The sequence below is a fragment of the Thermobia domestica genome, chromosome 4, assembly GCF_964235325.1.
Source record: "Thermobia domestica chromosome 4, izTheDome1.hap1.1, whole genome shotgun sequence".
In the NCBI taxonomy this organism is placed as follows: Eukaryota; Metazoa; Arthropoda; class Insecta; order Zygentoma; family Lepismatidae; genus Thermobia; species Thermobia domestica.
In genome coordinates, this window is record NC_137457.1 from 277,124,631 (window position 1) to 277,141,117 (window position 16,487).

Genomic DNA, 16,487 nt, shown 5'->3' on the forward strand with positions numbered 1-16,487 from the left:
GCCTTTAATAATTTCCTTCTAATAAGTGTCTTCCTTTTTAAAATCTGGATACAGTCTTGAGCTATCCTCCAATAATTTCCTTCTAATAAGTGCTTTCCTTTTTAAAGATAGAATCCCCCCCCCCCTGCTTATCTTTCTGGGTTCAGTCTTGGACTATCCTCTAATAATTTTCTTCTAATAAATGTCTTCCTTTCTGAAGTCTGGGTACGGTCTTGAGCTACCCTCTAATAATTTCCTTCTAATAAATGTCTTCCTTTTTAATATAATTCCATTTTTCTGGGTACAGTCTTGGGCTACCCTCTAATAATTTCCTTCTAATAAGTGTCTTCCTTTTTAAAGGTATAATTCCCCACACGCTTATTTTTCTGAGTATAGTCTTGGGCTATCTTCTAATAATTTCCTTTTTATAAATACTCCTCACCTGCTTATTTTTTCTGGGTAAAGTTTGGGCTATCTCAAACAATTTCCATCTAATAAGTGTCTTCCTTTTTAAAGATATAATTCCACACGTGCTTATTTTTTTGGGGTACAGTCTTGGGTTATACTAATTTCCTTTTAATAACTGTCTTCCTTTTTAATATAATTCCATTTTCCGGGTACAGTCTTGGACTACCCTCTAATAATTTCCTTCTGTTAAGTGTTTCATTTTTAAAGATATAATTCCCTACCTGCTCATCTTTCTGAGCACAGTCTTGGGCTATCCTCTAATAATTTCCTTCTAATAAGTGTCTTTCTTTTAAAGTCTGGGTACATTCTTGAGCCATTCTCTAATAATTTCCTTCTAATAAATGTCTTCCTTTTTTAAAAGATATAACTCCCCACCTGCTTAGTTTTCTGGGTACAGTCTTGGGCTATACTAATTTCCTCCTAATAAGTGTCTTCCTTTTTTAACATATTTTCATTTTTCTGGGTTCATACTTGGCTACCCTCTAATAATTTTCTTCTGTTAAGTGTTTTCCTTTTTAAAGATATACTTCCCCACCTGCTTATCTTTCTGAGCACAGTCTTGGGCTATCATCTAATAATTTCCTTCAAATGAGTATCTTCCTTTTTAAAGTCTGGGTAGAGTCTTCAGCTACCATCTAATAATTTCCTTCAAATGAGTATCTTCCTTTTTAAAGTCTGGGTACAGTCTTCAGCTACCATCTAATAATTTCATTCTAATAAGTGTTTTCCTTTTTAAATATATAATTCCCCCCTGCTTATCTTTCTGGGTACAGTCTTTAGCTACTCTCTAATAATTTCCTTCTAATAAGTGTCTTCCTTTTTAAAAATATAATTCCCCACCGGTTTATTTCTCTGGATATAGTCTTAGTCTACTTGGATTTAATATAGACAAAAGCTAGAGAGAGAGAGAGATGAGTAACTACTGTTTTTATTTATTTATTTATTTTATTTATTTATTATTTTATTTATTAATGAATAGCAATTTACGATATAAATAAGAGAAATTTTTCATCTCCAGAAGAAAAAATTGTTTTCAGATTTTGATAACAATATCTCAGATATTAGAAGAAGCCAGTATTAAAAGAATCACTACAGTACTTTAAGATATCTTTCCAAGTTTTATTTTTGTTTAGGTTCATTAACTTTATTTGTTAAAACGAAGAAAAAACTTTAACTGTAGGTACCGGTACTTGTTAACTACAGTATTTTTTTAGAGCGTAATAATAGTGATAAATATTTATACACAAGATAATAAAGCTAACTATAATAACTAAAATATTCAGTTTCTTAACTCTGTCCCCGTTATAGTATTCGTTTTTATTAACAGAAATAACAGTTGCAAAATGGTAGTCGGGAATCAAACTCAGAACACAATGTAAATCTCTCCCTCCCGAAAACATATTAATATTAGGGTATTCCTCTCTCTTTCTCCCCATATATATATATATATATATATATATATATATATATATATATATATATATATATATATATAGCCTCATTCTGTACATAACAACTACACAATCTAACAAACAGAAGAACAATGTAGATCAATTTTTCGTTTTTTTTTTTTTTTTTTTTCCACAATAGTAAAAGCTCCGAGACTGAAGAGATAAAACAACCTTCAGTGATTCATATATGTTTGTGAACGTCGTTATTAACCAAAACAAAAAAAATGTTTTGATCACACATATTTTCCACATACAGAAAGCGACACAAAAATGACAGCTCGAATTCTGTCGACGAGAAATAAACGCTTTTTTTTGGGGGGGGGGGGGGAATTGCCTTTTTTGTTTTTGCTCTCAGATTACAAAAGAGAGTTATTCAAATCTGTCTTCCACCTAATATCAAGCAAGGAGAGTGGATATATTATAGATCATAAAAGCGTAAAAAAAAAAAGAAAAAGAAAAAGTGATTATCACAAAAAGGAAAAGAAGAAAAATCTCACTACGTTCAACTGTACCGTAAAGGGAACGATAGATACAAAAGGCAAGGGGAGAAAAAAAGAAGTTATTTTGCTTACTGGAATTCCTCATATAACATACAAAGAATGTACAAAATACAATTTCCGTTCTGTTTTATTATCTAGTATGCTGAGTGCGTTTCTTTTTTTTTTTTTTTTTTTTCCCTTTTCTGTAGAGCTTTCGATGTTTCAGCAATTGTACATGAAAGAATATCCGGGAAAATTGATAGTAAACCATGTAATAAAAACAGAGAAATACTATCACTTTTGATGAAGATATTCAAATGTGCGTTTTTGATATATAAATCTGGCAGCATTGATCGAAATGGACAGTTTTGATTCTGGTTAATGAAAATAAAACTAAATATTGTGATATTTTTTTCCTTTGTGCATTTTTTGTCTTATTTCACGAAGGAAATGTTAATATTGTCCTCAAAATACTGGTACAAGTGGTCTAGTCAAATCTTGATTTCTCTAGACAGAATCACTATTACTACTGTACCAGTACTGCTTCTACGTATCAACATCATACGTATTCTGCCATTATTGCCAGGTCACTTACTGCAATTGGGAAGCTTCCACATTCCACGGTCTTCCGCTAACCTCTTTGTCTTCATGTACGATTTTTCTGTTTTGATACCGTCTATTCATTGTAGTGTTCTTTGACCCTCCCTCTCTTTCCTGCCACCATACCCTCTAGCACGTTCCTCATGATACAATTCCTTCTTATCCAATGTCTCAACCAGGTTTTCGTTCTCTTCTTAATAATATTTAAAATTGTTCTTTTCCCCCCACCGTATCTAACTCCCTCTCATTCGTTTTCTGCTCGACCCAGCTAATTCTCTCGAATTTTCTACACACTCACATTTCGAAACCTTTCAGTCGTTTTTAATCATTTTTGCATAATGTCCATGTTTTTACCCCATACAGTATAATACTTCACACGAAGCATTTTATGAATCATTTTTTTTTTAACTCTTTATGCAAGGTCTCACATATTTTCTTCCTTCTAAAGGCTTCTTTCGACATTCTATTCGTGCTTTTGTTAGGTTATTGTTTATTTTTTTTTACAAGCCCAAAATATTTACTTTTAATTAAATTTCAAAATCTACCAGAGTCTATCAATGAATGACTATACCGCTTGTTGTTTACAGTCTATCTTTAATTGACTTATACCACTACACTTAATACAGAAACCTTTCTGTAAACCCAAAACTAGTCCAATAACATAAGCCACACCTGGCTTTACCATATACCTAAAAATATCAGAAGCCACACTTGGCTCTTCAACCTAAGATATCACTAGCCACTCTTGGCTCATCAATCCCAAATATCAATACCAACATTTGGCCCTAGCTTCTCTTAAACATACGCATAACATCAGCCACTTATGGCTTACATTCCTAAAACAACACAATTATTCATTATTTATATTCATAGTAACGCCTTTCTTTTGTTACTACGATTTTCTAACACCTTGTCCGATTGTTCCCAGTCATCATCTCCGATACCCTAACAGCTTTTATTTCACCTTCACATTTCATATCTTTACTAATAACACTACTCAGGTATCGGAAACTAGTCACCATATCTTTTGTCTTTCTAACATTTATTTTCATAACATATTCTTCACAACCCTTCCTCAAGTTTTCTAGCATCTTGTTGATTTTCTCTTCAGATTCTACAACAAGAGTCATATCCTCTGCAAACTGTATACACCTAATCATTCTACCTTCTACTGAAATGCTGTCTTCATCTTGTAGGCTCTTTTTCACAATCTCTTCTAGATATTAAGTAATGTATACGAGAGACAGTATCCCTGTCGAACACCCCTTCTAATTACACTCTCCTTTGTCATTTTCTCCCCTATTCTAACACTTACTTGTTGGTTCATATATAAGTTTCTCATGAGTCTTAGATCTTTCCATTCCAACCCAATCTTCTTTAGAACTTCCAAAAAGTTCCAATTTAGGCGGTCAAAAGCCATTTCCAGATCTACGTAAGTAGTGTTTAAATCAACCAGTCAACAGGGGTTTCTTGATATATATATATAAGAAAAAACTGCAACAAACGTTTCTTCAAAATTGAAAACAAATCTTTATAGTAGTTAAATAGCTTAGTAAGAATAGTAAAATCAACTAGTCTGAAGTTAATTTGCAAGCGTCAGTGACAAATAAGTTATTCGTCGTAATAACAAGTTTGCCATGATAATTTGTAAATTTAGAAATTTCTTCAATCAAGTGAACTAGTTGTTACAACCTAACAAACTTCAATTTTTTCAATTTTGTTACACTTCACTTACAAATTGAAAAATAGAAATTAGAGATCAAGGAACGAAGCAGAAAATAAAGAATATTTAATTGAATCTCGAACAAGGATGTGCTGCTGATACTTTCGATATTTTGTGATAGTTATTTACTTATCATCTCTGAAGCAAATTTAAAGTAATTTGAATTTGTATTCAACTTTTTTATGTTTAAGTGATTTAATTTTTTTTTTTTTTTTTTAATTGTTTCCCTGATTTTAAAAGAATCTGTCCGAGTATCTTGGAGATGGGTCACAATGTACAATATGATCATCGAACGTAACCTTGATACGTTTATCTCCTTTCTATATTATCAAAATGCATCCTGAACTACGAGTTATTTTCCTATTGCTACCTTTGTGTTATGGAAGTAAATTAATACTTGACTCAAGCAGATTTTTGAGAAAGTAAAATAATTCTTATAGAAGAAGAAATTTTGTGTGAACTAATAGTAATGATTTTTTTATATACGTTACAAGGGTAGTTTCCCCATTTGATACATTTTCTTTATAATCAAACTAGTTTTATCATTATCTATTTTGAGATACTAATATTTTCATTTGCGTTACAAATCTAATCTGAACAAAGGTGTAAAGATAGGATGGCCCTATTGAATTGAATTGAATTGAAAGAATTTTTATTCAAGCGGGCGAGGTTCAACATATTGCTGCTCTACCATCTAATCCTTGTCAAGGAAATACATTCATTTATACAAATGGCAGTTATACATTCAGTGGTACATTTAACAAAACACATACACACACACACACACAAATACTACAAGTGAAAAAAAATACAAATACAAACATGAAAACGAACACAAACCGATCTATAACATAAAGATAAAATAAGGTATGCTTGTCATTGACAATGCGTAGGGGAGGATTAAATATGTCTACAATGCATGATTATTTAATAAAGAAAGTTGTAGCAAAGTCTGATTTCATTTACGTTGTTGAAGTAATAGAATACAAGTCATGGGTACCTGTACTTAATTTTTTTTTGGTTGAGTAAACACATTTTTTAACATTTACTTGAAGGAATTAAATGTTTTAGCTTCTTTTACTACATTTGGCAGAGAATTCCATGACCTTGGAGCTAATACTGAAAAAGCTGCAGTGGTTTGCTTGAGTCTATGGTGTGGAATATCAAACGTATTTCTTTTGCGTGTTAAGTGAGTATGAATAGTTGACCTAGCAGTGAGTTTCTGTATAAATGCGGGGGAACGTGTTGTTTAAAGAATTTTATAAATGAGAGAGCAATAATGAAAATATATTCTGGACATTGTCAGTATGCTATTGTTCAGAATATGAAAAATATGATCGAATTTTCGTACATTGTAACAGAAGCGGATGCATGAATACACAAATACTAAAGCCAAACCACAAATTAACAATTTATTGTACTATAATACTTCTTCCACATAACTGTGTTCAGAAATTTAGCTAAACACGTATTCCAAAGATTTGGTGAGGTTTAACACACTAATCACACAGGTAGTCACAAAGAGATCGTATATTTTATATTGAACCTTAAAAAGAGAGACTAACTTTAATAATGTGTTACAAAGGATAAAGTACAAAAAGATAAATCTTATGTTTCACTTAGTTGCTATAACTGACATCCTTATAAGAAGATTGTAATCAGAATTATGACAATATATTTAATGCAAACATAAATATTTACAAAATGAAAAAAATGACTAGTTATCTCTGAATCTGGGATAAATAAGTTTATTCATATTCAGACTCATATTGTGTTGTTAAATTAGTAAAACTAACATATATTCAAGTTCTAATAATATGCGTATATGGTAACATTTCTCAAAATTAAAAAAGTGAATTTCATTTCCATATTTAACCATATACTGTATATTCACTAACCAAACATATATATAAAAACTTACCTAATATAAAAGTTAATAATAACACAGCACATTTTAAATATTTTCTTATGCATATATATATATATTTATATAGAATATACGTACATTAATTACGTAAAAATATTTTTTCTCTTTTCAGGCAAACAGACATCTAGCAATGAGTTATTTACTCACAAAACTAATAATAACAATAATAAAAATGCAGCTATTTTTGTTTACAGTTGCGGTGAGGGATTTTAAAAAGAAAAAATATATAATTAACCCTATCACGACACAGCAACTACATTGCTTCCAGAAAATCGTCAGAAAACAAGCACTCAATTTCGCAGTACAAACACACAATAAATAACACGAAACTATAGTAAACAGATTAAATAATAAAGTTAAAAAGATAAGAACACACAAATAATAAAAGATTTTTTTCGCAATTTCTTTATACGTGATATTATAATTACAAATATTCTAGATTTTGGTCTGTACTTCGTGCTTTTAGTTTCTTACATTTCGAAACTTTGAGTATTGTTTTCACTTCACCAGGATGAACTTAATTTTTTCATCATTGAATCCACTACGAATTCAATTATTAAAAGGTAGACGGCATTCATGGTTGTCGAGATGTGAGAAATTGACATTTTTGTTTCATTTGTTTTAAATATATCTTTTATATGCTCTAACTATTGATGATACACTAAAATTCATAGCAAAGATTGCAACACTATGTCTATAATATGGTTATCAGAATTTAGTACCAACAAATTTTAAAGAAATATTATTATTCTATCTGTATCTATACATATTATTCCAAAGATAAAACGTTTGACCAATTGATACATGGGTATACAAGCGTGTGTTTGTATGTGTGTTAAATTTGCGTGCTTGTAGTTTCAAATCTAGTTGGCTGCCGTGAATTTTTCCAGATTTTTCTTCGGCTCTAGAGCTTGGAGAGACCAACCAGATAAGCCTATGTATGTATGTATGTATGTATGTATGATAGCATGAATGCCTTTTATTTTTCAGGCTGAGAAATCTCCCCCTTTATCCCTGTAGATGGCTTCATGTTTCCCCTTTTTATTATCTTCATTTCGTTTTCGTTTATGTCAATATTTATATTATGAAGGCAATATTTATATCCATTCATAACATTTTTGCGTTGTTAATATATGTCTCTGTTCTTCCTTTAGCTTAAGTTTGTGGTCATTGGTGTCTTGTGAAGGAATGAGTAGTATATTTTGGTTATTGGCAACAATGATACTTATATGGCAAATAACAAAAATGTTTCATAAAAAATAACTATAACGTAATACCGACATCAAACTGCCATATTACAATTGTCACTAACTTTGTTAGAAACAAAATTCTTCAATGGAAAACTATAAGCAGATCAGGAGCAGGTAAACATTATTGGGAAATCAAGATACAGTATGAAATGATATAAACATATGAAATGAAACATAAACATGATCTAGATAAAAAAAAAAAAAATCTTATTCTATAGACTAATTTTTCATACGGCTTTTTCACCATATAAATTGAACCTAATAAATAAGGAAGATACAAATACATGTTGGTGTGAGGAAAAAAATTGGGACTTTAAATCACTTAACTTCTAAATATGTTGGTTACATTCTTGCAAGACAATAGTTTAAATTTTTGATTATGGTAATACATTAAGATAATATCACTAAGGTTCTCACTGTGACCAATAGGTTGAAACACGATTTTGTCCTAGCTGATAGGCATGTTTAGTTTCAAAATGGAAGCGGGAAAGAATGGAATACAAGAAGTTAAATACTGAAAAGTCTAAAACTGGATTCGTTCGAAAATTTGAAAAGAATGATTCAGAAAAACAGATTTAAGAACCAACGACTGATGGGAACAATTTAAACGTTGCATGTATCAAACTGCAACAGAAACAGCTGCTCATAGATCATAACTGAAAATCTATCAAAAAGATAACATTGCAGTATGACATTGAAGAAGCCCTTTTGGATATTTAGTTGAACGCGTCGAATTAAGGTTAAATATCTTTATCCATATTTCAGTTCCAGAGACTTAACTGACGAGTCCGCAAAACCAATGTCACTTTACTAGACTCTATCCACAAAAGAATGAAGGGAAGACAGTAGAACGTTTTGGTATATTAGGTAATAGTTTTAGTAAATATCTGAAATCTGAATGAGAAATTGAAGCAAGAATAGGAATTTCGAAAGAATTCTTTTAAGAAGTAAAACATATTTTGTGGATAGTTCAACTTATTTAATAAGAAAACAGTTTGTCTCTGATTTCAACACCATTAATTTTACAGATAATTTGTTTTTGGCAACTATGTTTAGAATAACATGGCGATTTTCAATTAGTAACATCTATAACACATGACAACAAGTACACTAAATTCATTGGTCTCTAATAGTTTCTATTCCTTTTACGTATTGTTTAATGAAGGGTACAAGTATTATACTTGAAATCTAGAGTTAATATAATTGTTATAAACAATATGGATTTAGAAAGTAACATAAGGAAATTAAATACATAAACGAAAATTAGTATATAATTCTCTATAAAATTTAAGTTAGTATAATATATCTCAATTCCTGAGTTATTAGGAGCATATTGTAGGAATTGTGATCCACAATAGAATAATCAGGAAACATTAATAACAACACAAATCTACTAAACAATTAAAATTTATTTTTGATTTATACAGCATTAACGCAGTTATAAATCTTGGAATAATATCAGAAAGTATTTATCTAACATAATTACTTTTGTTTAACTGAAACTAATAACTTTAGAGTTTATGGCTTACCTATAACTGTAATAAAATTTACTTTGGCAACATATGAAATAAATTATGAGGTTGAATGATAATATTAGATATGTTTTAAAAAGAAGTCAAAATAGTTTCAGAGAAAAGAAAGCCAGCACGATATTCGCTACATAAAACCGAAAATGATTTACAAAGACATTATTAAAGTTTTAAAATATTAAAATAAAAATACAACAGCTAAACTTAGGTAGTGGAAATATTGGATATTTTATCCAAAGGTCGGAAACTTTAATAAAGTATATTTCTAGTTTGTCGACCAGAAGAAAGAGAATTTTTGAAAATAGTTTACTTTAGGTGTAGACGGTGTCTGTGACTAGTAGCATTTCAAGTTCATCGTAAAGTTTTTTTCTTATGCTTTATCTTTAATTCTTTTTCACTGGTTCTTCTGTCCTTAGAACAATTGTCACGTATCGACCTTTGTGCAACCACATAGGCGATAAGTGAAAGTTCTTATTACAGAACGAACATAATAAAATGCAAGTACTTTTCATAACTGTACAAATAAGTTTTGATATTTCTGCTAATTTAGAGTTCTTCCACATGACACCACTGACTAGCATTTATTCCTAAGATATATTGATGTTATTAACCTTCTCGTTCCCATTGTTTTTATTTATTTATTTTAAAATTTAGAATAAGCTTTTGTTAAAAATCGTAAATCTAGTTATCTTTCTCAATGTCTGAATGCATTGTCAGTTCCAAATGTTTCCAGCTGTGATTGCTCATTTTTTCTTTCCTTTTTTTGCAGGTGTATGTTGCAAATATGTTTATTCGCCCTCTTTAGTTTCAATCCATTGTTTTTTCTTTTAAGTTTTGCTCGAATTTACGAAGTCTTGATGCTTATTAGAAATCTAGTCCAGCGATTTACCCGATTGGTTATGATGCTACAACCAATTTTACTGAATTTATGTAATTATTGTTTTTTTTTTTTTATATATATTATAAAGTTCTTTTTCCTTTCCAGGAATGCCAATCAGTTTTACTCTCACCTATCTGCTGTAGATTGTTAATTCCTATGAAGTCCGCTTTCTACCTTACAACAACCGCCTTATTTACAAGTATCAGAGCATTATTTCAAGTTTAAAACTTCAGTTTTGCATAATTGGAAAAAGTGAGAAATTACAAAAAGAAAACAAAAAAGTTGGGAAATGTTTGTGTTTAGTGTTATTAGGCCCTATGCAGAGTTGTTTTGACGTATGATTAGCTTCATACTAAAGGCCTGACTACTGCAGGAAACATACATTAGTCGAACTCTTTAGTATGACCCTAATAATAGGTCAAAACGACTCTGTATAAGGCCCATTATGTCTAAGGTTAGTATCAGTAAAATAAAAAAAAAGTGATTCATAGGAAAACAGTTCTTTATTCATTCGTTAAAACAAATTGTTTCCACGTTTATTCAATTAACAATTTTTTAAAGCCTAGTTTTGGATTTTTCTCTTTTATATTTTCCAACTTAATATCTTGCCCTTGGTGTGAACGTTTTAAAAAATATTACAGAAACCGTTAGATAGGACGTTTACATAACACAAAGGAAAGAATAAATAAACGAGTCAAAATATTGGAATGTAAATATTGTTTTGGTCTATTGTAACCTAGAGAAAGTATTATCTTATGTAAAATATTTACAATTGAACAACAACAATTTCCGATGAAACTAAAAGTGGAAGGATGTTCAAAATTTTAGTCCTATATCTATGTAATTAGCAATTGTCAAAGTGTTTGACAAGTAATATAAATCGGATAATAAATCATGTAAAACTTTTATCAAAATAGATCAAACATCCAGTAAGTTAGACAAAGGAGATCAAAAGTGGGTGCTGTTTTTTTCAAATGTTCTTGACAGTAGATTATGCTGTTTTACAAAGTAAGTTGATATCTTTCTTTCAGCTTCTTTATGGAAGCGAAGAATCTTCTTGCGTGCAACTTGTTTATCAAAGAAGGGCGTCGTAAACATGGTTCTAAAACATTTACTGCGCTATCAGAAATTTCTCAGAACCCAAATCTTAGTTCACTTTGGCTTATGTTACTTCTAAATGATTTGTAATTTTACATACAGTATGCTAACACACTTTTGCTTCCGAACGATAATAAAAATATTTTCCAAAATTAATAAGCTCATTTAATATATAAAAGTATATTTGATTTCTAATCAAACTGATCATATAAAAATCAATTGATGAAGATAAAACTTCATCAGAACTTATGTAATATAAAGAAATGATCTGAAGGTAATAACATTAAAATAAATGTGAACAAGTACAAAACTATTTCCTCCACGTATAAAGATATATGCATTTTAATAATACGTAACTTCAAAATCAAGAATCAATGAATCCTTTTTTGATCATAAATTAATTTTCTACTGCTGATTGATAGTACAACTGAAATGCACAACTTTCTTCGTTAGAAGAAAAATATATCTGAATCTCGAAAATGCCACCATAGATGTATTAAAGAGACAATTCTTTTCATTGCCTTACACTGCAAAATGGTGCTTAACATAAGTTACATGGTGTCAAGTCAAAATACAAAATGAGAGTTAAGATAACGTACTTAAATTAGCTTTAATTTTTGAATCATAAACGCTAATAGTATGTTGCTATATTTTTGTATATCTTCATCAATTTCTTAGTGGAGTTTAAATATAACAACTATTTTTACTTTAAGTAAGACCCGATGAATAAGTAAGTTTATTAACAATCTTCGTACATATTAACAATAACAAGCATTCATTTGGTAATTATGACTAAGAGAAGCTAAATAGCTTGAGATGATTATATTTTAACTTCCTTCAATTTATACCACATAAAATTGGTTTAATGGAAGATAAAGCAACAGGATAATATTAGAAAGAAGGACAAATTGGACCGTATGTCAAAGTGAACAAGCCAGACAACTTTATTTATACAAATTCCAGTTAGGTATATTTCTTCGCTTTTCACCTACAGCCACACGCCTAATTGCAAATAATAACTGAAACCTGTAATTGACATAATGGGATCAAAGAGACATCAACATAACTTGATTTTTACTGTTAGGCACTTGATTCTGGGACAGACTAATATTTCAAAATCTTAAGTGTAATGTATCCTTTGTCTAGCACTAACAATTCTCTTCAAAAGCAAGTCTCACCTTTCGGCAAGTATAATAAAATAGGCAATCAAGTTAGTAAAATATTATCTATATGAGATAGTTATTTCACACTTTTGGTCTCATAGTTCTACCGTGAAATTTCTTCCACACTTTTATTGTATTGACGTTGTTCTCTGATTCATACAATAAAAGTGAACATTTTCTTCTAAAATTAATGGAAGTCCCACGTGTGTTGTCCAAGTACTGTAGTTCTCGGTGTACAAAAACTCTTAAAAAATCGTAGTCAATGTCTTCATACTAGAGTCTACAGCATCAATCTTCGGAAAGGGAAAGTACTGCTACAAATTCACTTATTGAGGGAAGGATTAGTTAGTGGTTTGTTTCATATATCAGTTAACAAGATTTTCATCTAATTATGTCAAAGTTCTTTAGTACGGTACACGTTTAGTCTTTGAAGTCTCATGATGGAATACTCCATGAGTTAATCTCAAATTTTAGAATCTATTTATTTAACTATGTTCAATCTAATAGTTGTATTGTTTATTTCGTACGCTCTTGATCAGTTTATCCGTCTTTCCAGTTTCATATCTTCATTCAGTATCTGATTAGCTTATTAAGACAGTTAAAATCAATTCTAACTGAACTGCTTTCATATTGCAAAATGTCAGTAAGGAACACAGTATACTAACAGAAGTGCTATTGCGTGTAATAGATGAGTTTAAATATTCTCTGAATCCAGAGTGGTTTTTGATATCTTTTATATGAGAAAATAAAGAATGGAAAGTCGTCAAGCCCTAAAATATTCACGGTTTCTGAGAAGTTTGACATAAATTATGAAATTACTCTTATGTCACATAGAATAGTATATCTAAAGTAAACTGTGAAATTGTGAAACTGTGAATCAGTAGCTTTTATTGTATTTCAGAACAGTCTAGCACTTAGAAAGTACAGTGAAATAAAATATTCGTGTCTTTGTAATGATGATGATCCCGTCGCAATTTCGTTGCTTATTATGTGCAATAATAATTGATGGATCATTACATAGAACAGCAACAAACATAATATCTAAAGAAAATAATAAATTATGTTTCGTAATACTAACGTAAGTGCTTTACTATTTTGAAGCTCAAATTATATATATCTTATCCTCACTTTCTCTGTTGGTCTGTTTCGTAATAAAAGATTTACTTTACCAAAATCTTTTTAATATATTGTCTCTGAGTTTTTCCTAGCGCCAAAACATTTCCCAACGAAAAATTTTCAAATTTTTTTTTAGTAGATAGAATAGTAGTGAGTAGTTAATAGATTTGGATAGATTAGATTGGATTAGGTTCAATGAAATTGATAAAAGCATACAATCTGCTTTCCAATCACGGTTCTCCCCGAGTTTCCATTAATATTTTGTCTCTCTTTTCTGTATTAAATATATTCTTTTTTACTATTTTAGGTATAGTTTGTTGGATGGTGCAGTTGAAGATTGTGTTGGGCACAGGTTGGGCGATGGTCAGTACATCCGGCAGGACGAACAGAGAATAAATATTATTTTTAAAAGACAGTGTGCTTCTCTTTGTAGTGTATGTGTAGTGTATTTGAGTGTGTTATATTTATGTGTGTGTATGTATGTGCCTGTAAATATATTTAATCTAGTGCTTGTTTGGAAAGTTTGTAACTCAACCTAGCTTAAGGGCTAGGTGGCTAGGTTGGCGCAAAAGATTATTTTTTATTGTCTTTCTTTTGCGTTCCAGATTATCGGCGTCATCTCTGTGTTCTTCATCTGCATCTCAATTCTGTCCTTCTGTCTCAAGACGCATCCGGACATGCGAGTGCCCGTGATTAAAAATATAACAGTGAACACGTCGTATAACACATCAGCATGGACCTTGGACAAAACACAGACCAACGCTCATGAAGCATTCTTCTACATAGAGTGTGTGTGCAATGCGTGGTTTACATTGGAAATTCTAATACGTTTCGTCGCATCGCCGAACAAGTGCGACTTTGTGAAGGCCTCTGTAAATATCATCGATTATATTGCCACGCTAAGTTTTTACATAGACCTGGTGTTACAGAAGTTCGCCTCACATCTCGAGAACGCCGACATTCTCGAGTTCTTCAGCATCATCAGAATTATGAGGTTATTCAAACTTACGCGGCACTCCTCAGGTCTAAAAATCCTTATACAGACCTTCCGAGCGTCGGCTAAGGAACTTACTCTTCTAGTATTCTTTCTTGTGCTCGGAATAGTTATCTTTGCCAGCCTCGTCTACTACGCCGAGAGAATACAAGCGAATCCCCACAATGACTTTAACAGCATTCCTCTTGGACTTTGGTGGGCCCTGGTTACGATGACCACAGTGGGGTATGGTGACATGGCACCTAAAACCTACGTGGGGATGTTTGTGGGGGCTCTGTGCGCCCTGGCGGGTGTGCTGACCATCGCCCTACCCGTGCCTGTCATTGTCTCCAACTTCGCTATGTACTACTCACACACGCAGGCAAGGGCCAAATTACCCAAAAAGAGACGACGAGTCCTGCCCGTTGAACAGCCACGAGGGCCTCGCATACCTGGAGCGCCTCCTATCCCTGGTGTCCCTGGAGGTCCACCTCCGCCAGGGGGTGGGGGAGGAGGAGGTGCTGCCCAAAACCGTCGCATGAATGCAATCAAGCAGAACCACCCGAAAGATATGATGGGACCTAAAATGGGTAAGTTAGAGAGTGGTGATATCTAAGTTTTGGATAAAGTTATTAAGTGCTTACCAAAATAATCAGTTCTTTTGTAAAATAAGCTTATTGGCGTGATTCAGTTGATTTGTTAAGGTGGTCACTATCTTCAATAAGCATAAAGTATAATAATATTTCGTGGCCCCGCGTAGCGTAGTTGCTAACGCTCTCGCCTTCGGTGCGAGCGGTCCCAGGTTCGATTCCCGGTGGGGCCATTCGGTCGAAAAAATGTAAAACGCTTTTTCAGGCCAGCCACCCTGAATGAGGGTTTTCCTGGGTTTTCCTCATTCATACCAGCCAAATGCCGGGATGATACCTAACTTATAGGTCCCAGGGCACTTCCTTCCTTCTCCAATCCTTTCATTCTTCCCTTTCTCCGGATAATTGGCTCGCCGAGGAACGTCATCCCTCAAAAACGTGAAGGGCTAAATGGTCTTAGATGCCGAAAGCCCAGAAATCTAAATCCTATCCTATCCTATAATAATATTCCATTCAATTATTTTTCGTACTATATAATAATAAACTAAATTTCTTGGTTTTGCAACCTTCGAAGAACTAAAGCTAATGAAATAGACCATATACAATTGAGTAATGAAAGTTTTTTTTTTTTTTCAATTCGGCCAATTTCTTGATTTCTACAAGTAATAAACCATAAATATTTCTGACTTTGTCATGGTTTAACTTTATAAATTACCGCATTTTAGTCCATAAAATCAGTATTGTAACGTTTCAAATAATCTACTCTATTAAACCTTTTAACATTGATTTAAAAAAAACATAATACCAGGTATTTTTAATACCTAAAGAAATTCATTGTAGGTACTGAGTATTTAAACACTTGGAATTCAATTATCACACACCTAGAAGTGTGCACAATCACCTAGAAGTGTAAAATTCAGAGGGTTCTATCACTATTCAGAGAAATACAAATTCGCATACCTAGAAACAGTAAGGATACAGGGGAAACAGATACTGGGTAGAATTCAGGGTGAATCATTTATCTTGATACGTCCTTGTAACTTTTAAACCAATAGATACGAAACGTTCTAATTTCGTACCATGCAAAGTGTATATACAATTAATGTTAAAATAAATTCCTGTATCCATATAGTGAACCACCTTAAAAGCACTAAAACTTATGTAATATATTTCATATACAGTTTGCTGTAGTTTATTTTAAAGTCATGCTAATATTTACTTTTCTATACTGTTATCATTATTTTAGAAACTAAATGCTATAGTT

At 31.7% G+C, this 16,487-nt stretch overlaps 1 protein-coding gene across 4 annotated transcripts in view; it reads left to right on the plus strand.

Moving 5' to 3' along the window:
- Positions 1-16,487, plus strand: part of LOC145684076 (potassium voltage-gated channel protein Shaw-like) — a 748,265-nt gene that overhangs the window by 676,950 nt on the left and 54,828 nt on the right. For all 4 annotated transcript variants that reach the window (XR_014131244.1, XM_081755938.1, XM_081755940.1 and 1 more), the window contains exon 4: positions 14,269-15,226. Coding sequence is in view for 3 of the 4 variants with exons in the window: in XM_081755938.1 (XP_081612064.1) it covers positions 14,269-15,226 (958 nt within the window). In the remaining variant the exon portion in view is untranslated. The remainder of the gene's footprint in view (positions 1-14,268; positions 15,227-16,487) is intronic.